This window comes from Triticum aestivum, chromosome 3D, assembly GCF_018294505.1.
Source record: "Triticum aestivum cultivar Chinese Spring chromosome 3D, IWGSC CS RefSeq v2.1, whole genome shotgun sequence".
NCBI lineage: Eukaryota > Viridiplantae > Streptophyta > Magnoliopsida > Poales > Poaceae > Triticum > Triticum aestivum.
Window position 1 is genome coordinate 434,127,731 of NC_057802.1, and position 21,407 is coordinate 434,149,137.

The window sequence follows — 21,407 nt, forward strand, 5'->3', positions numbered from 1 at the left end:
ATACTACTGGGCCGTGATCACTTTGGGAGGTGATCACGGGTATATACTATATACTTTATATACATGACACATGTGGTGACTAAAGTCGGGTCGGCTCGAGGAGTACCCGCAAGTGATTCTGATGAGGGGGCTGAAAGGACAGGTGGCTCCATCCCGGTAGAGGTGGGCCTGGGTTCCTGACGGCCCCTGACTGTTACTTTATGGAGGAGCGACAGGGCAGGTTGAGACCGCCTAGGTGAGAGGTGGGCCTGGCCCTGGTCGACGTTCGCGGATACTTAACACGCTTAACGAGATCTTGGTATTTGATCTGAGTCTGGCCATTTGGTCTATACGCACTAGCCATCTACGCGGGAGTAGCTATGGGCATCCTGGCATCGTGGTATCAGCCGAAGCTCTTTTTGACGTCAGCGACGGAGCGGCGCGCGCCAGATTGGACTGGAACGCCACTAGGCTAGGTCTGCTTCTGGCCGCCCTCGCAACGTGCAAGTGTGCAATGGGCGATGGGCCCAGACCCCTGCGCGCATAGGATTTAGACCGGCGTGTTGACCTCTCGGTGGAGCCTAGGTGGGGCTGCGACGTGTTGATCTTCCGAGGCCGGGCATGACCCAGAAAAGTGTGTCCGGCCAAATGGGATCGAGAGTGTTGGGTTATGTGGTGCATCCCTGCAGGGAAGTTTATCTATTCGAATAGTCGTGTCCCTCGGTAAAAGGACGACCCGGAGTTGTACCTTGACCTTATGACAACTAGAACCGGATACTGAATAAAATACACCCTTCCAAGTGCCAGATACAACCCGGTGATCGCTCTCTAACAGGGCGACGAGGAGGGGATCGCCGGGTAGGATTATGCTATGCGATGCTACTTGGAGGACTTCAATCTACTCTCTTCTACATGCTGCAAGATGGAGGCTGGCCAGAAGCGTAGTCTTCGACAGGACTAGCTATCCCCCTTTATTCTGGCATTCTGCAGTTCAGTCCACTGATATGGCCCCTTTACACATATACCCATGCATATGTAGTGTAGCTCCTTGCTTGCGAGTACTTTGGATGAGTACTCACGGTTGCTTTTCTCCCTCTTTTCCCCCTTCTATACCTGATTGTCGCAACCAGATGCTGGAGTCCAGGAGCTAGAGATCCCGAGGATGATTCTACATGGAGTTCGGCTTCGAGGAGTAGTTAGGAGGTCCCAGGCAGGAGGCCTTGCCTTTTCCATCGTTGCTACTTTTGTGCTAGCCTTCTTAAGGCAAACTTGTTTAACTTATGTCTGTACTCAGATATTGTTGCTTCTGCTGACTCGTCTGTGATCGAGCACTTGTATTCGAGCCCTCGAGGCCCCTGCTTGTATTATGATGCTTGTATGACTTATTTATGTTTTAGAGTTGTGTTGTGATACCTTCCAGTGAGTCCCTGATCTTGATCGTACACATTTGCGTGCATGATTAGTGTACGGTCAAATCGGGGGCGTCACAGCCACCCCACCCCAACTCGCCGGACGAGCTACCAGATCGGCAGCCGACCGGCCGAAGCCCCAGCCTGAACCACCACGGCACCTAGCCGGAGAAGACGCTGCAGGAGGCCTCCAGGACGCGCAACAGAGGAGCCGAGCCTCCCTCCACCGCCCGCGCCAACTGCCGCCTGCGGATCCCAGATCGGATCGGGACCGAACAGGCCCGACGACTGCGACCTCGCGCACCGCGACGGTGCGCCCACCACCGCGACCAGACGCCGCGACGCACGCCGAAGACCGCCTCCGCCGCGAGCAAGGACGCTGCCCCGGAGCCGAACGCCGGACAGCCGCCACCCGCACGCGAGATCCCCTCCTCCCGAGTGAGCAGCGGCCAGAGAGCACCCCGCCGCCGCCGGCTCCGCGCAGGCTTTGCCTGCCGGAGGTCACCGGCGACGGCGAGGAGGAGAGGGGCTGGTGAGGGGAGGCTGCAGGAGGAGCGGAGGTCGCCGCCCGTGTCGCCCCGGGGAGGGAGCGGCGCCGGCCTAGATATTTTGAGGCAACAAGATTATTTCCAACAGGCAACTCCGACGACCGCAGCTCCGGCGGCGTCAACTCGGACGGCGACTGCATCGCAGCTCCGACGTTGTCGTGGCTGCTGCATTGCAACTCTAGCGTCCGTTGCATCGCAGCTCCGGCAGTGTCGTGGTCACTGCACTGTACCTCTGGCGGGGTCAGCAACCGCTGCATCGCAGCTCCGGCAACGTCAACTCGGACGGCGGCGTCGCAGCCGCTGCTGCTGTGCTGGTTGGTGTGCTTGGAGCGCGAGAGTGGGCACTGCATGGGTTCCTGCGTTCCAAGATGTGCGTTGAGAGCAAGTTTGACTCGCAGGCCACCAAGCGATTGGCTACGATATGCACGATCGGACGGTTATGAAGGAGACTTATAACTGGGAGCTATCAGCCGGCTTACACCTAGCACTCGCCTGATATAAAAGCGTTTAGATGAGACTAGGCTAAGACCGCAACCCAAGATTAAGGTAGAGGAGCTGCGAGGTGCAACTGCATAACTGATGGGAACGGATCTCCTTCATGCAAGGACAACCGAGATTCACAAGTCAGCATATAACTGCTTAAATTGATGGGATTGATTTATTTCCCATGTGCTAAACCAGGAGAGGAATAAGATGAGATGGCCAACCCAGGAGGCGAACCCCAGCCTCTTACTCCAATTAAGGTGTGTCCAACTGACAAATTGAAGATACGAGTATTCAAACAAACATATCAGGTGCGCCGACGTCTGATCGCAGATCACAACTGCCTTTCGCGCTTTTTCTGTTCCATACATTTACAGTACCAGATCGATCAGTGTGCAAACATTGGCCCTCTCCTGCCCAGGCACTGCGCTCCACAGTAAAAACAGTTCAGGGCGTCGAAGGCCCGTCAGGCAACTTTGTCTTCCTCTTCCTTCCAAGAATGGACGCCTTCTGCAGCCTCGCACCCCGGACGCGCCACTTCCTGAAGGCGGACATCGACTCCCTAGCAGATTCAAACACTTCACGGCGAAAAGAACCAAAGTTAACCCGAGTCGGAGTGGTTGATATGGTAGGGGAAAACAAACAGGGGAACGAGTAAGTGCATGAGGGAGATGTTTGTACCTTGAGCTTCTTCTTTTGTAAGGCGTGTTGCGAACTTGGGCACTGTCATCGTCGAAGAGCTGTGTGCCTTGCTTAGTATCTCCTTGTACCTACTGGTGAACGCGTAGCGCAAGAACTGGCCAATGCTCTTGTCACCCACCCTGTTGATGCAGCCATGCAAACTTCATAATTCGGCGAGGAAAATAATTTAGTCTGACCATTATAGTAGGGAAGTAATAACTCAAGTGTGGGGTTAAAGATCGAATTCCCCCTCTATTACACCACTTATTACCTTTCAAAGTTTTGTGCTAGTCACATAGTCTAGTCCATACAAATTAATGGGATTGGGAATAGACAAAAGGAAAAAATGGTGTAAAGTTACCTCAAATAGTAGATGATATGCATTTAGAAACAAACTTTGAATGGTACAGTGAAATGTATTAAGAATGTGTGTGTCTGTGTGTGTGTGGGGGGGGGGGGGGGGTGGATAATATATAAGGGCATCTCCAATGGTAGGCGCCTATATAGGCGCTTGTGGCGTGAAAAATAAATATCCAGAAAATAAAAAGGGATCTAGCACCCTCTCTTCGAATGGGAGGCGCTAATAACAGGCTCTAATTACCAATTAGAAAGAAGTGCCCAGCTCTCGTGCGTGAAAGGAAACAGCCTAGCGCTCGATGCTTTTCTTTGCATCAATGCCACACTAGGCGCTGGGAATAAACAGCCTAACCGACGATCTACTGGGATTTCTTTCCTGGCGCCCTGGCCTAGCGCCTCCCATTGGAGATGCCCAAACATCACTACATAACAACTTCATGGTATCCCTTGCTCATTGTACGAACTACAAAGCCAACACCTAACAATATTTCACAGAACTGACAAAATTGGAACAGCAGTGAGGACTCCACCTCCTGCGGGGGGTCTTTCAAACTGAATGTGGACAGTAAACCAGATGGGTTGGGTGACTTGGGTCAATTTTATCACCTGCATATAGAAGGGGAGCAATTCAGAGCCTTTCCTGGTCTGCTTATAAGGAAATTCAGAGCTCCAAACTGAGCACAAAAGAATGTGCCACACAATGCATGTCATGAAATGACACGTTGGCATTGTGATTGACATAGATCATATCTAATCTGAGAATAGTTACACATTTTCAACCTATTCACCTGAACCATCAGGAGAAACTCAAATCCCAATTAGGATCACTCAGAGTATAACCAATTCACTGTCAAGTGGCACCTCTATATGTTCACCCAGTTTCTCACGACATGTGCTACAGGCGGCTAGCCGGCTACTAAACATTCAATTATTTATGTTCAAGTGCAACTAAAATTGAAGGCAAATCACCATTGAGATCTATATCTGGGTCCTTGAAATTTCCAGATTACGATGATTACAGTCAGCTCTTGTCCTAATTAAGTACATCGTCCAGAGTATGCCTTCGAAAAGGGACAAACCTCAAATAACCATAACTTACTTATTCAGGAAAATTTAGTTACACACTGTCGCAACGCGGCAAAATTATGCTAACGCTGGTGGCCAGTGAATTTTTTCAGCAGAGGCAGGGATGGGGTCCAATGGTCCTACGTATTGAAGGTGCCTGAGGAGGGAGCAATGCAGTAGCTGCAGTATTTTGAACTGGTTCATGTTCTGTTCTAGTGTTTTCCTAGTGACCTGATTGTAAGTAGTTTTTTTTACATGATTGTAAGTAGTTTCTGTGCTGGGAGCTGCCTTATTTGGAATATATTTGATCATTTCGAAGCGACCATATACTACCTTATTCGGAATAAAATGAAAGAACAAGAAGAACAATCAATCACATTTCAAGAAGGTGCGGTTTATTTGAATCTTGTTAGAAGCAAAACTGAAACTAAAAGGCTAAAGCAAAAAGGCATGTCTCACTATGACTTATTAAATCATTTGTTGGAGCAGACAAAAGGGAGCTTGCTGCCAAGTGCCAAATAGGAACAGTAGAACATGCTCAAACCATGAGGCTGGAAGTTATGATCATTTGGATTAAACACCAATTTGAACATAGTTTGGTTAAATTGAGATGGGAGATAACATTGTGAGTGTGGTTAAAAGCATGTGTTAGTCTGGGCCCTCAGTAAAGAAAACCATATGATTGCATTTCTGTTAGCAGGAGTTAACTTTACCTACGCACAATTCATAGTATTAACTGCATCTTCTCCCCAAGATTACAGCTACTTGAACTTACAGAAGTTCCTCCTATGTTAACTTAATATGCCACTGCAATTCTCTTTTTTATGGGCATGTAAGCATTTAATTTTTTACAAAAACAGAATACATGTAGAAAGGATAATGCATTGTAGTGTTGTATGCCTACACAATTACCCAGTTATTGCAACTGAGAATGGAGTGGGTAATCTATTTCTAACAAAATCGTATAGAAACATTTAATTGAGAATTTGCGAATTCAAGATTGCACAGAGAAAGGTCATGAGATAGAAAAAAATGGAAATAAAATAGAATGTGTAACTGAGGTCGTTCAGAACTTACAGAGGAACAATCTTGCATCCAAGCTCATAAAAGTAAGGGCACCGAACCCTCAAATCAACACAGGCTGCATCAGCTTGGATCTCCTTCCGAGTTCTGCATGCAAATTACGTCACACAAGCCACAAAATTCAACCAATGGGTATTTTCATTCAGTTAAAAAGGGTATTTACTTAAAAGCAGCATTAAGTTGACACGAGGAATTTCCATGTAAACTTGTTGAAATGAGAACGATAACTACATACTACTGCATCCAGTATATATTAGTGTCTCTCTCAAGAATTACTACAAATACAAAAAACAGATTACAAAGAAGCCTACTTCTGGGTGAAGCAAGGAGGGACAGTTATTGACACCGCTTGTTCCAGAGACAGCATTCCATGCGCAAGCCAAAATGGAAGGTCTACTTTAGCACCCTTTTCAACCTGAACATAAAGAATATAAGAAATTAAGCATTGGAACCAGATAAATACTCTGATTCATTTTCCACAGTGGCAAGAAAAGGTGCTAAAAAACCAAAGCATCTAACTCCCAGTTGGTGTTCGCTAAGAAATAAGGCAGAAGGGCAAAAGAAAGCATCTAGCATTCCATATCAATTTTGCAAACTAAAATATGATGCATCTATCTCAGGTAAATATCATTCAACTAGTCAACGTACTTGAAAAGTAACTTGCTCAAGAACAAACAGATCAGAGGAAGAATTGGCAGCAGTTGCCCATAGCAAGTTTAACATAGCAGTTAAACATAAATACACAAATGCCGTTGGGCAGATGCTTACAGTCTTACACTAAGGGTGAAAAAAGATGCTTACACTGTTTCTCTCGGCACCAGGATCTAGCAGACCAACGCCATTTGCAGTTACTTGGAAAACAACCGAAATAAGCTGCAATTACAGTAGAGTATTCATGCCATCTGCACAAGCATAAATGAAACCAGAGGATAACACGAGCATGGTTACCTCCTCCTCCATGAGGATGTCGGCAACATCGTAGTAACAAGGCATTTGCGCCAGGTGGGACAGGTCACTGTTTCTTATTCTCAACCCTGCATGAACAATTTGCAGTATGCCGATGAGAGAAAGTCCAATTCACTCACCAAATGTGGCCTCCTATATATTAAGGCTCCACTTGGATGTTGATGTTGATATTGAGGGCCATGGAATTGAATTGGTCCCAACATCAAACCTCGCAGACATTGATATTGAAATTGAACCTGAATAATGTTGTTTGGATGTGTTCAAGAATAGACACTTGGAATTCACATGAGAGACTCAATTCTGAATATTATTTGGATGATCATTTTCCAAAATGGAATTGCTCATTTGTAATAGGATGAACATTGTACTTTGAATATAGGGAAACGCTCTTATATTTCTCTACAGAGGGAGTAATGTTTAAAACTAACTTGTGTGCAACATGTGAATATCTGTGGAAGGTTATACTCCCTCCGTTCCTAAATACTTGTCTTTCTAGGCATTTCAACAAGTGACTACATACGGAGTAAAATGAGTGAATCTACACTCTAAAATATGTCTACATACATCCGTATGTGATAGTCATTTGAAATGCCTAGAAAGACAAGTATTTAGGAACGGAGGGAGTATATGTCAAGAATACAACAGCAGCACCTGTACAGAAATAACAGCACCTACACAGGCACAGCAGCGCTTACACAACAGCAGCCGCCATGGGGGCGAGGGGAAAAGGCTCGGTCGCCATGGGGTCCCGGCGGTGGTGGGTGAGGGGGCGACGCGGCGGTCGCCATGAGTGGCAGGAGGCAGCGGCCGTGGTGGTCGAGCCGCATCCGACATGGAGGACGCCGTCGTGAGGGGCAGATGGGCCGACGCTTAACGCCGCAGAGAGAAAGGAGGGGGGTGGGCGGGGAGATAAGAGGAGGATGAGGGCTGACCTGCGCCGCCGCCGTCGAGGCCTGCTGTGCTTCCCAGCGCCGCTCCTCGTGTCCTCCCGCGCGCGTTTCGCTTCTGATTTTCGGGGAGCGCGGGCGAAGCAGCACTATCAGAGCATCCACACGGAAATACTACCTCTTGAGACGTGTTTGGTTGCGCGCACGCAATTCAAAAGGCCCACACGAAACTTAAAGCAGGTTTGAGCCTGGCCTGGTCGGCAGTTTCTCACGAGTCTGACCCAGCGCGGCCACGCGTGCGAGGAGGCTACATGCCTCGGGCGCGCGGGAGGCGGAGGGGATGTCTCATAACTCCCTCCCACTCTCCTGTCACCGCCCCGCCCGCACTGTTTCCACCGCTCCTCTCTGCCTCACCGCCCCTCCCTCTCCTCTCCTCCGATGGCTCCGCCTCGCCCACCACCGCGCCGTCCTCTGACCCCCGTCGACGAGCGCATGGCCAGGATCCAAGAGCGTTGGGTGACCGGGCTCCAGAACTCGAGCAGGGACCTGGCGTCGGCGCTGCGAGCGCCGTCCCCCATCTGCCGTCGACGGGACCGATGTGCTAGGGTTAGGGCAAAACCTTATGTCGGTTTGACCGATTACTTGAACTTGGTGAGACCGATTTCGGTAATAGGTTAACAGAGAGTTGGTCAGGCAGACTTGGTGGGAGCGATCACTCATTTCGCTAAGACCGAAACGTTACGAAAGGGAAAGAGAGAGTTTGCATAGTATTGACTTTTCCTATGGACTCAATGTGATCTTGGATCACTAAAATATAAATGAAGAGTCTTGAGCTTTGCCAAAAAAATTCTTAGCATTTTGAGGGGTCCACAACTCTAGTCCATGCCATACCAATCATTAAACTTTCTAAAATAATTTACTTGAAAGAATATTAGTTCAATGAGTTATATGTTGTTATGAATTACCAAAACCATCCAGAGATTTGTTGCACTTTCAATCTCCCTCTTTTTGGTAATTGATGACAACATATAGATCAAAGCTTCGGCGAAAGATAATATGAATGAAATATATCGTTGCTTTGAGAAGTATGTGATAAGCAAGAGCACCCCCTAAATTTGTGCATTATTTATGATTTGCTTTTGAATGCAAATGCACAATTAATTAGGATCATGGGTTACTCTTCCATGTCACATACATCTTGGTGGAGCGCTCAGAATGATAGAATATAAACAGCATGCACTCATCACCAAGACAAAAATGATTGATCATACACAAATGATAAGATAACATCATTCAAGCACACTCATTAAAGCATAATATGATCAACCACATGATCATAAGAGTATCTTACACACAAGCACAAATATAGTAGCAAACACACGAGCAAAAAAGTAGCAAGAGAGACAAATAAGAAGCAAAACACACACACTCTCTCTCAGCCTATATATGATCTATACACTTTCTCCCCCTTTGGCAACAAGTTACCAAAAAGCTTGAAAATGCATAGTGCTATACGGCACTCTAAGCACGATCTCCGGGAGCTCCGGAGTGCGAAGAAGAGAACAACATCTGCAAAGACTTCGACTGACGTCTGAGGAACTGGAGGGGTTGCCACTGAAGGGGCAACTGAGGCTGTGGTTGCAGGTGCAGAAGTTGTGGCCCTTGTGTCACTGACTAGCACAGTTGCAGACCTTTGTGCTCTAGGCACCCTCTGATAAGCATCTGTAGTGGATCTTCCTCTCCTCTCCTCTGCTTCTTCTTGGAGTTACTCAACTGTCTCTGTGACCTTCAAGTCTAGATCATAAAACTTAGTTTCAATGATTCTCTCAAGACTCTTTTGGTTTTGAGTCAGGGTGGTTAGTCTTTTCTCAATCCTCACTGTGGCTTCAAGCAGATAGCTGAGCTGGTCCTGCTTGTTCTTGAGATTTGCAACTGAGGCATCTGGAACCTTTGAAGCTTTTTATGCCTTAGCCTTCTCTCTCTTCTCCTGGGCCTCAACAGAAGTAGGATGTGAAGCATCCATGACAACTATGTTATCCTCAAAATATGGCATCAGGGGAAGGTGCTCTTTATCTAGCAGATATGTGTCTGTGCCCACCTTGGAGTTAATGAGCATCTGAATGTGTGGGGCATAGCCACATGATCTCTTCTGATCTGCTGCAGTCCTCTTAACTGTTTCAATTATCAAGGACATCACCTTGAACTTCTCTGGCACATCAAACATGTGTAGCAAATTGATTGAGTGCCCTCTGATCATCCTGTGATCTCCAGACTTGGGCAACAAAGTGTGCCTCAGAATAGTGTTGATTGTTGGCAGTCCTGACAGTAGATAATAAACAGAGCCAAACTTGTGTGTCTCCAAGGCATCATCTGGTATCTCTTTGTACATGTGTGCCATGGAGTTGTGGTCTTTCCTGGGCTTGGCATACACATCAGTGTCATCATCAGCCTCTTCAGGAGCATGGATTAGCTCAGCCCACTCAGCTATAGAAGATTGTGAAGGAAATATGCCCTAGAGGCAATAATAAAGTTGTTATTTGTATTTCCTTATATCATGCTAAATGTTTATTATTCATGCTAGAATTGTATTAACCGAAAACTTAGTACATGTGTGAATACATAGACAAACAGAGTGTCCCTAGTATGCCTCTACTTGACTAGCTCGTTAATCAAAGATGGCTAAGTTTCCTAGCCATAGACATGTGTTGTCATTTGATGAACGGGATCACATCATTAGAGAATGATGTGATGGACAAGACCCATCCGTTAGCTTAGCATAATGATCGTTTAGTTTTGTTGCTATTGCTTTATTCATGACTTATACATGTTACTCTGACTATGAGATTATGCAAATCCCGAATACCGGAGGAACACCTTGTGTGCTATCAAACGTCACAACGTAACTGGGTGATTATAAAGATGCTCTACAGGTGTCTCCGAAGGTGTTTGTTGGGCTGGCATAGATCAAGATTAGGATTTGTCACTCCGTGTATCGAAGAGGTATCTCTGGGCCCTCTCGGTAATGCTCATCACTATAAGCCTTGCAAGCAATGTGACTAATGAGTTAGTTACGGGATGATGCATTACGAAACGAGTAAAGAGACTTGCCGGTAACGAGATTGAACTAGGTATGATGATACCGACGATCGAATCTCGGACAAGTAACATACCGATGACAAAGGGAACAACGTATGTTGTTATGCGGTTTGACCGATACAGATCTTCGTAGAATATGTAGGAACCAATATGAGCATCCAGGTTTCGCTATTGGTTATTGACCGGAGATGTGTCTCGGTCATGTATACATAGTTCTCGAACCCGTAGGGTCCGCACGCTTAACGTTCGATGACGATTAGCATTATGAGTTTATGTGATTTGATGTACCGAAGGTTGTTCGTAGTCCTGGATGAGATCACGGACATGACGAGGAGTCTCGAAATGGTTGAGACATAAAGATTGATATATTGGACCATGTTATTCGGACACAGGAAGTGTTCCGGATGGTTTCAGATAAAACCGGAGTGCCGGAGGGGTTACCGGAACCCCCCGGGGAAGTAATGGGCCTTAGTGGGCCTTAGGGGAGAGAGAGGGCAGCAGCCAGGGGGTGGCGCCCCCCCAAGGGGAGTCCGAATAGGACTAGGGGAGGGGGGCGTGGCCCCTCTTTCCCTCTCCCTCTCCCTCTCCTTCCTTCTTCTCCTACTTGGGCTAGGAAAGGGGGGGCGATTCCTACTTGGAGTAGGACTCCCTCCCTTGGGCGCGCCCTCTAGGGCCGGCCGGCCTCCTCCCTCCCTCCTTTATATATGGGGGAGGGGGGCACCCCATAGACACACAAGTTGATCTTTAACCGTGTGCGGTGCCCCCTCCACAGTTTTACACCTCGGTCATATCGTCGTAGTGCTTAGGCGAAGCCCTACGCCGGTAACTTCATCATCACCGTCACCATGCCGTCGTGCTGACGGAACTCTCCCTCGTCCTCAACTAGATCAAGAGTTCGAGGGACGTCACCGAGCTGAACGTGTGCAGATCGCGGAGGTGCCGTGCGTTCTGTACTTGGATCGGTTGGATCGTGAAGACGTTCAACTACATCAACCGCGTTACTAAACGCTTCCACTTTCGGTCTACGAGGGTACGTGGACACACTATCCCCGCTCGTTGATATGCTTATCCTAGATAGATCTTGCATGATCGTAGGAATTTTTTTGAAACACTATGTTCCCCAACAGTGGCATCCGAGTCAGGTCTATGCGTAGATGTTATATGCACGAGTAGAACACAAAGAGTTGTGGGCGATAATAGTCATATTGCTTACCAGCATGTCATACTTTGATTCAGCGGTATTGTTGGATGAAGCGGCCCAGACCGACATTACATGACCGCGTTCATGAGACTGGTTCTACCGCCGTGCTTCGCACACAGGTGGCTAGTGGGTGTCTGTTTCTCCAACTTTAGTTGAATCGAGTGTGACTACGCCCGGTCCTTGTTGAAGGTTAAAACAACACACTTGACGAAAAATCATTGTGGTTTTGATGCGTAGGTAAGAACGGTTCTTGCTAAGCCCGTAGCAGCCACGTAAAACTTGCAATAACAAAGTAGAGGACGTCTAACTTGTTTTTGCAGGGCTTGCTGTGATGTGATATGGTCAAGACGTGATGATATATAAATTGTTGTATGAGATGATCATGTTTTGTGATAGTTATCGGCAGCTGGCAGGAGCCATATGGTTGTCGCTTTATTGTATGAAATGCAATCGCCATGTAATTGCTTTACTTTATCACTAAGCAGCAGCGATAGTCGTAGAAGCAATAGTTGGCGAGACGACAATGATGCTTCGATGGAGATCAAGGTGTCAAGCCGGTGATGATGGTGATCATGACGGTGCTTTGGAGATGGAGATCAAAGGCACAAGATGATGATGGCCATATCATATCACTTATATTGATTGCATGTGATGTTTATCCTTTATGCATCTTATTTTGCTTAGTACGGTGGTAGCATTATAAGATGATCTCTCACTAAATTTCAAGGTATAAGTGTTCTCCCTGAGTATTCACCGTTGCTACAGTTCGTCGTGCCGAGACACCACGTGATGATCGGGTGTGATAAGCTCTACGTTCACATACAACGGGTGCAAGCTAGTTTTGCACACGCAAAATACTCGGGTTAAACTTGACGAGCCTAGTATATGCAGATATGGCCTCGGAACACTGAGACCGAAAGGTCGAGCATGAATCATATAGTAGATATGATCAACATAGTGATGTTCACCATTGAAAACTACTCCATCTCACGTGATGATCGGACATGGTTTAGTTGATATGGATCACTTGATCACTTAGATGATTAGAGGGATGTCTATCTAAGTGGGAGTTCTTAAGTAATATGATTAATTGAACTTTAATTTATCATGAACTTAGTCCTGATAGTATTTGCATATCAATGTTGTAAATCAATAGCTCGCGTATAGCTCCCCTGTTTTATTTTTGATACGTTCCTAGAGAAAAATAAGTTGAAAGATGATAGTAGCAATGATGCGGACTTGGTCCGTGATCCGAGGATTATCCTCATTGCTGCACAGAATAATTATGTCCTTGATGCACCGCTAGGTGACGGACCTATTGCAGGAGCAGATGCAGACGTTATGAACGTTCGACAAAGCTCGGTATGATGACTACTTGATAGTTTAGTGCACCAGGACTTAGAACCCGGACTTCAAAAACGTTTTGAACGCCATGGAGCATATGAGATGTTCCAAGAGCTGAAATTGGTATTTCAGACTCATGCCCGAGTCAAGAGGTGTGAAACCTCTGACAAGTACTTTGCATACAAGATGGAGGAGAATAGCTCAATCTGTGAGCATGTGCTCAGAATGTCTGAGTACTACAATCACATGAATCAAGTGGGAGTTAATCTTCCAGATAAGATAGTGATTGACAAAGTTCTCTAGTCACTTTCACCAAGTTACTGGAACTTCGTGATGAACTATAATATGCAAGGGATGACGAAAACGATTTCGAGCTCTTTGTGATGCTGAAATCAGCGAAGGTAGAAATCAAGAAAAGCATCAAGTGTTGATGGTTGACAAGACCACTAGTTTCAATTAAAAGGGCAAGGGAAAGAAAGGGAACTTCAAGAAGAATGGCAAGCAAGTTCCCACTCCCATGAAGAAGCCCAAAGCTAGACCCAAGCCTGAAACTGAGTGCTTCTACTGCAAAGGAAATGGTCACTGGAAGTGGAACTGCCCTAGATACTTGGCGGATAAGAAGGATGGCAAAATGAACAAAGGTATATTGGACATACATGTTATTGATGTGTACTTTACTAGTGTTTATAGAAACCCCTCGCTATTTGATACTGGTTCAGTTGCTAAGAGTAGTAACTCGAAACGGGAGTTGCAAAATAAACAGAGACTAGTTAAGGACGAGGTGATGATGTGTGTTGGAAGTGATTCCAAGGTTGATAAGATCACCATCGCACACTCCCTTTACCTTCGGGATTAGTGTTGAACCTAAAATAAATGTTATTTGGTGTTTGGGTTGAGCATGAATATGATTGGATCATGTTTATTGCAATACGGTTATTTATTTAAGTCAAAGAATAATTGTTGTTCTATTTATATGAATAAAACCTTCTATGGTCATACACTCAATATAAATGGTTTATTGAATCTCGGTCGTAGTGATACACATATTCATAATACTGAAGCCAAAAGATGCAAAGTTAACAATGATAGTGCAACTTATTTGTGGCACTGCCGTTTAGGTCAGATTGGTGTAAAGCGCATGAAGAAACTCCATGCTGATGGGCTTTTGGAATCACTTGATTATGAATCACTTGATGCTTGCGAACCATGCCTCATGGGCAAGATGACTAAAACTCCATTCTCCAGAACAATGGAGCGAGCAACAGACTTGTTGGAAATAATACATATTGATGTATGCGGTCCGATGAGTGTTGAGGCTCGCGGCGGGTGCCGTTATTTTCCGACCTTCACAGATGATTTGAGCAGATATGGGTATATCTATTTAATGAAACATAAGTCTGAAACATTTGAAAAGTTCAAAGAATTTTAGAGTGAAGTGGAGAATCATCGTAACAAGAAAATAAAGTTTCTACGATCTGATCGCAGAGGCGAATATTTGAGTTACGAGTTTGGTCTTCAATTAAAACAATGTGGAATAGTTTCACAAACTCATGCCACCTGTAACACCACAGCATAATGAAGGAAATATGCCCTAGAGGCAATAATAAAGTTATTATTTATTTCCTTATATCATGATAAATGTTTATTATTCATGCTAGAATTGTATTAACCGGAAACATAATACATGTGTGAAACATAGACAAACAGAGTGTCACTATTATGCCTCTACTTGACTAGCTCGTTAATCAAAGATGGTTATGTTTCCTAGCCATAGACATAAGTTGTCATTTGATTAACGAGATCACCTCATTAGGAGAATGACGTGATTGACTTGACCCATTCCGTTAGCTTAGCACCCGATCGTTTAGTATGTTGCTATTGCTTTCTTCATGACTTATACATGTTCCTCTGACTATGAGATTATGCAACTCCCGTTTACCGGAGGAACACTTTGTGTGCTACCAAACGTCACAACATAAATGGGTGATTATAAAGGTGCTCTACAGGTGTCTCCAAAGGTACTTGTTGGGTTGGCGTATTTCGAGATTAGGATTTGTCACTCCGATTGTCGGAGAGGTATCTCTGGGCCCACTCGGTAATGCACATCACTATAAGCCTTGCAAGCATTGTGACTAATAAGTTAGTTGCGGGATGATGTGTTACGGAACGAGTAAAGAGACTTGCCGGTAACGAGATTGAACTAGGTATCGAGATACCGACGATCGAATCTCGGGCAAGTAACATACTGATGACAAAGGGAACAACGTATGTTGTTATGCGGTCTGACCGATAAAGATCTTCGTAGAATATGTGGGAGCCAATATGGGCATCCAGGTCCCGCTATTGGTTATTGACCGGAGACGTGTCTCGGTCATGTCTACATAGTTCTCGAACCCGTAGGGTCCGCACGCTTAAAGTTACGATGACAGTTTTATTATGAGTTTATGTATGTTGATGTACCGAAGGAGTTCGGAGTCCCGGATGAGATCGGGGACATGACGAGGAGTCTCGAAATGGTCGAGACGTAAAGATCGATATATTGGACGACTATATTCGGACTTCGGAAAGGTTCCGAGTGATTCGGGTATTTTTCGGAGTACCGGAGAGTTACGGGAATACGTATTGGGCCTTATTGGGCCATACGGGAAAGAAGAAAAAGGGCCTCAAGGGTGGCCGCACCCCTCCCCTTGGTCTGGTCCGAATTGGACTAGGGAAGGGGGGCGCCCCCTTCCTTCCTTCTCTTTTCCCCTTCCTCTTTTCCTATTCCATATGGGAGGTGGAATCCTACTAGGACTAGGGAGTCCTAGTAGGACTCCACACTTGGTGCGCCCCCTCCTAGGGCCGGCCTCCTCCTCCATTGCTCCTTTATATACGGGGGCAGGGGGGCACCCCAGAGACACAACAATTGATCCTTGAGATCTTTTAGCCGTGTGCGGTGCCCCCCTCCACCAAATTACACCTCGATAATATCATTGCGGAGCTTAGGCGAAGCCCTGCGTCGGTAGAACATCATCATCGTCACCACGCCGTCGTGCTGACGAAACTCTCCCTCAACACTCGGCTGGATCGGAGTTCGAGGGACGTCATCGAGCCGAACGTGTGTAGAACTCGGAGGTGCCGTGCGTTCGGTACTTGATCGGTCGGATCGTGAAGACGTACGACTACATCAACCGCGTTGTGATAACGCTTCCGCTGTCGGTCTACGAGGGTACGTGGACAACACTCTCCCCTCTCGTTGCTATGCATCACCATGATCTTGCGTGTGCGTAGGAATTTTTTTGAAATTACTACGTTAACCAACAGTGGCATCCGAGCCTGGTTTTATGCGTTGATGCTATGCACGAGTAGAACACAAGTGAGTTTTGGGCGATATAAGTCATACTACTTACCAGCATGTCATACTTTGGTTCAGCGGTATTGTGAGATGAAGCGGCCCGGACCGACATTACGCGTACGCTTACGCGAGACTGGTTTCACCGTTCGGAGCACTCGTTGCTTAAAGGTGACTGGCGAGTGTCTGTCTCTCTCACTTTAGTTGAACCGAGTGTGGCTACGCCCGGTCCTTGCGAAGGTTAAAACAACACCAACTTGACAAACTATCGTTTTGGTTTTGATGCGTTGGTAAGAACGGTTCTTGCTAAGCCCGTAGCAGCCACGTAAAACTTGCAACAACAAAGTAGAGGACGTCTAACTTGTTTTTGCAGGGCATGTTGTGATGTGATATGGTCAAGACATGATGTGATATAATGTGTTGTATGAGATGATCATGTTTTGTAACCGAGTTATCGGCAACTGGCAGGAGCCATATGGTTGTCGCTTTATTGTATGAGATGCAATCGCCATGTAATAGTTTTACTTTATCACTAAGCGGTAGCGATAGTCGTAAAAGCAATAAGTTGGCGAGACGACAACGATGCTACGATGGAGATCAAGGTGTCGCGCCGGTGACGATGGTGATCATGACGGTGCTTCGGAGATGGAGATCACAAGCACGGTGCTTCGGAGATGGAGATCACAAGCACAAGATGATGATGGCCATATCATATCACTTATATTGATTGCATGTGATGTTAATTCCTTTATGCATCTTATCTTGCTTTGATTGACGGTAGCATTATAAGATGATCTCTCACTAAAATTTCAAGATAAAAGTGTTCTCCCTGAGTATGCACCGTTGCAAAAGTTCTTCGTGCTGAGACACCACGTGTTAATCGGGTGTGATAGGCTCTACGTTCAAATACAACGGGTGCAAAACAGTTGCACACGCGGAATACTCAGGTTAAACTTGACGAGCCTAGCATATACAGATATGGCCTCGGAACACAGAGACCGAAAGGTCGAGCGTGAATCATATAGTAGATATGATCAACATAGTGATGTTCACCATTGAAACTACTCCATCTCACGTGTTAATCGGACATGGTTTAGTTGCTTTGGATCACGTAATCACTTAGATGATTAGAGAGATGTCTATCTAAGTGGGAGTTCTTAAGTAATATGATTAATTGAACTTAAATTTATCATGAACTTAGTCCTGATAGTATTTTGCAAATTATGTTGTAGATCAATAGCTCGCGTTGTTGCTTCCCTGTGTTTATTTTTTGTTCCTAGAGAAAAATTATGTTGAAAGATGTTAGTAGCAAAGATGCGGATTGGATCCGTGATCTGAGGATTATCCTCATTGCTGCACAGAAAAATTATGTCCTTGATGCACCGCTAGGTGACAGACCTATTGCAGGAGCAGATGCAGACGTTATGAACGTTTGGCTAGCTCAATATGATGACTACTTGATAGTTTAGTGCACCATGCTTAACGGCTTAGAATCGGGACTTCAAAGACGTTTTGAACGTCATGGACCATATGAGATGTTCCAGGAGTTGAAGTTAATATTTCAAGCAAATACCCGAGTTGAGAGATATGAAATCTCCAACAAGTTCTATAGCAAAAAGATGGAGGAGAATCGCTCAACTAGTGAGCATGTGCTCAGATTGTCTGGGTACTACAATCGCTTGAATCAAGTGGGAGTTTATCTTCCAGATAAAATAGTGATTGACAGAATTCTCTAGTCACCATCACCAAGTTAGTAGAACTTCGTGATGAACTATGGTATGCAAGGGATGACGAAATTAATTCCCGAGCTCTTCGTGATGCTGAAATCGACGAAGGTAGAAATTAAGAAAAACATCAAGTGTTGATGGTTGACGAGACCACTTCAAGTGTTGATGGTTGACGAGACCACTTCAAGTGTTGATGGTTGACGAGACCACTTCAAGTGTTGATGGTTGACGAGACCGCTAGTTTCAAGAAAAGGGCAAAGGGAAAAAGGGGAACTTCAAAAAGAACGGCAAGCAAGTTGCTACTCAAGTGAAGAAGCCTAAGTCTGGTCCTAAGCCTGAGACTAAGTGCTTCTACTGCAAAGGGACTGGTCACTGGAAGCGGAACTACCCCAACTATTTGGTGGATAAGAAGGATGGCAAAGTGAACAAAGGTATATTTGATATACAGATTATTGATGTGTACTTTACTAGTGTTTATAGCAATCCCTCGGTAATTGATACTGGTTCAGTTGCTAAGAGTAGTAACTCGAAACGGGAGTTGTAGAATAAACAGAGACTAGTAAAAGTGAACAAAGGTATATTTGATATACAAATTACTGATGTGTACTTTACTAGTGTTTATAGCAACCCCTCGGTAATTGATATTGGTTCAGTTGCTAAAGAGTAGTAACTCGAAAACGGGAGTTGCAGAATAAACAGAGACTAGTAAAAGGCAAGGTGACGATGTGTGTTGGAAGTAGTTCCAAGATTGATATGATCATCATCGCACACTCCTTGTACTTTCGGGATTAGTGTTGAAACTAAATAAGTGTTATTTGGTGTTTGCGTTGAGCATGAATATGATCTGATCATGTTTATTGCAATACGGTTATTCATTTAAGTTAGAGAACAATTGTTGTTCTGTTTACATGAATAAAACCTTTATGGTCATACACACCAACGAAAATGGTTTGTTGGATCTCGATCGTAGTGATACACATATTCATAATATTGAAGCCAAAAGATGCAAAGTTAATAATGATAGTGCAACTTATTTGTGGTACTGCCATTTAGGTCATATTGGTGTAAAGCGCATGAAGAAACTCCATACTGATGGGATTTTGGAATCACTTGATTATGAATCACTTGATTCTTGCGAACCGTGCCTCATGGGCAAGATGACTAAAACGCCGTTCTCCGGAACTATGGAGAGAGCAACAGATTTGTTGGAAATCATACATACAGATGTATGTGGTCCGATGAATATTGAGGCTCGTAGCAGGTATCATTATTTTCTGACCTTCACAGATGATTTGAGCAGATATGGGTATATCTACTTGATGAAACACAAAGTCTGAAACATTTGAAAAGTTCAAAGAATTTCAGAGTGAAGTGGAGAATCATCGTAACAAGAAAATAAAAGTTTCTACGATATGATCGCAGAGGTAAAATATTTGAGTTACGAGTTTGGCCTTCAGTTAAAACAATGTGAAATAGTTTCACTACTCACGCCACCTGGAACACCATAGTGTAATGGTGTGTCCGAACGTCATAACCGTACTTTATTGGATATAGTGCAATCTATGATGTCTCTTACCAATTTACCACTATCGTTTTGGGTTATGCATTAGAGACAGCTACATTCACGTTAAATAGGGCACCATCAAAATCCGTTGAGACGACGCCTTATGAACTGTGGTTTGGCAAGAAACCAAAGTTGTCGTTTCTTAAAATTTTGGGGTTGCGATGCTTATGTGAAAAAATTTCATCCTGATAAGCTCAAACCCAAATCGGAGAAATGTGTCTTCATAGGATACCCAAAGGAGACAGTTGGGTACACCTTCTATCACAGATCCGAAGGCAAGACATTCGTTGCTAAGTATGGATCCTTTCTAGAGAAGGAGTTTCTCTCGAAAGATGTGAGTGGGAGGAAAGTAGAACTTGATGAGGTAACTGTACCTGCTCCCTTATTGGATCACAGAAATCTGTTCCTGTGACTTCTACACCAATTAGTGAGGAAGTTAATGATGATGATCATGTAACTTCAGATCAAGTTACTACCAAACCTCGTAGGTAAACCAGAGTAAGATCCACACCAGAGTGGTACGGTAATCCTGTTCTAGAGGTTATGTTACTAGACCATGACGAACCTACGAACTATGAAGAAGCGATGGTGAGCCCAGATTCCGCAAAATGGCTTGAGGCCATGAAATCTGAGATGAGATCCATGTATGAGAACGAAGTGTGGACTTTGGTTGACTTGCCCGATGATCGGCAAGCAATTGAGAATAAATGGATTGTCAAGAGGAAGACGGACGCTGATAGTAGTATCACTACCTACAAAGCTAGAATTGTCGCAAAAGATTTTCGACAAGTTCAAGATGTTGACTACGATGAGAGTTTCTCACTCGTATCTATGCTTAAGTCTGTCCGAATCATGTTAGCAATTGCCGCATTTTATGAAATCTGGCAAAGGGATAAACAAAACTGCATTCGTTGATGGATTTATTAAAGAAGAGTTGTATATGATACAACCAAAAGGTTTTGTCAATCCTAAAGGTGCTAACAAAATATGCAAGCTCCAGCGATCCATCAATGGACTGGTGCAAGCATCTCGGAGTTGGAATATACGCTTTGATAAGTTGATCAAAGCATATAGTTGTATACAGACTTGCGGTGAAGCCTGTATTTACAAGAAAGTGAGTGGGAGCACTACAACATTTCTGATAAGTATATGTGAATGACATATTGTTGATCGGAAATAATGTAGAATTATTCTGCAAAGCATAAAGGAGTGTTTGAAAGGAGTTTTTCAAAGAAAGACCTCGGTGAAGCTGCTTACATATTGAGCATCAAGATCTATAGAGATAGATGAAGACGCTTGATAAGTTTTTCAATGAGTACATACCTTAACAAGATTTTGAAGTAGTTCAAAATAGAACAGTCAAAGAAAAGAGTTCTTGCCTGTGTTACAAGGTGTGAAATTGAGTAAGACTCAAAGCCCGACCACGGCAAAAGATAGAAAGAGAATGAAAGTCATTCCCTATGCCTTGGCCATAGGTTCTATAAAGTATGCCATGCTGTGTACCAGATCTATTGTATACCCTACACTGATTTTGGCAAGGGAGTACAATAGTGATCTAGGAGTAGATCACTGGACAGCGGTCAAAATTATCCTTACTGGAATAAGGATATGTTTCTCGATTATGGAAGTGAAAAAAGGCTCGTCGTAAAAGGTTACGTCGATGCAAGTTTTGACACTAATCTAGAT

General features: G+C 44.8%; 1 protein-coding gene across 3 annotated transcripts; it reads right to left on the bottom strand.

Annotated features, from left to right (window-relative positions):
- Nucleotides 1–2,674: 2,674 nt before the first annotated feature.
- Nucleotides 2,675–7,647, bottom strand: LOC123074864 (probable DNA replication complex GINS protein PSF3). Of its 3 annotated transcripts, none has more exons than XM_044497597.1 (7): nt 7,504–7,647; nt 6,554–6,639; nt 6,407–6,478; nt 5,917–6,020; nt 5,600–5,692; nt 3,101–3,240; nt 2,675–2,997 (listed from the first exon to the last, which is right to left on the bottom strand). In XM_044497597.1, the coding sequence occupies exons 2-7, from the start codon at nt 6,596–6,598 to the stop codon at nt 2,867–2,869; spliced, it is 585 nt and encodes a 194-aa protein (XP_044353532.1). In that variant the 5' UTR covers nt 6,599–6,639; nt 7,504–7,647; the 3' UTR covers nt 2,675–2,866. The 3 variants fall into 3 exon arrangements, with proteins under 3 accessions (XP_044353532.1, XP_044353531.1, XP_044353533.1); XM_044497596.1 differs by having other exon boundaries at nt 7,267–7,624; XM_044497598.1 differs by lacking the exons at nt 2,675–2,997; nt 3,101–3,240 and adding an exon at nt 3,261–4,063 and having other exon boundaries at nt 7,267–7,647.
- Between the last annotated feature and the right edge of the window lie 13,760 nt (nt 7,648–21,407).

What these genes read in the sequence shown, in the direction of transcription:
- LOC123074864 (XM_044497596.1), bottom strand. Translation starts at nt 7,405, where the DNA reads ATGTCGGATGCGGCTCGACCACCACGGCCGCTGCCTCCTGCCACTCAT. An exon ending in ACATCCTCATGGAGGAGGAG is followed by an intron (nt 6,479 to 6,553) that starts GTAACCATGCTC and finishes CTGTAATTGCAG; the next exon opens with CTTATTTCGGTTGTTTTCCA. An exon ending in GGATGCAAGATTGTTCCTCT is followed by an intron (nt 3,241 to 5,599) that starts GTAAGTTCTGAA and finishes CTGCATCAACAG; the next exon opens with GGTGGGTGACAAGAGCATTG.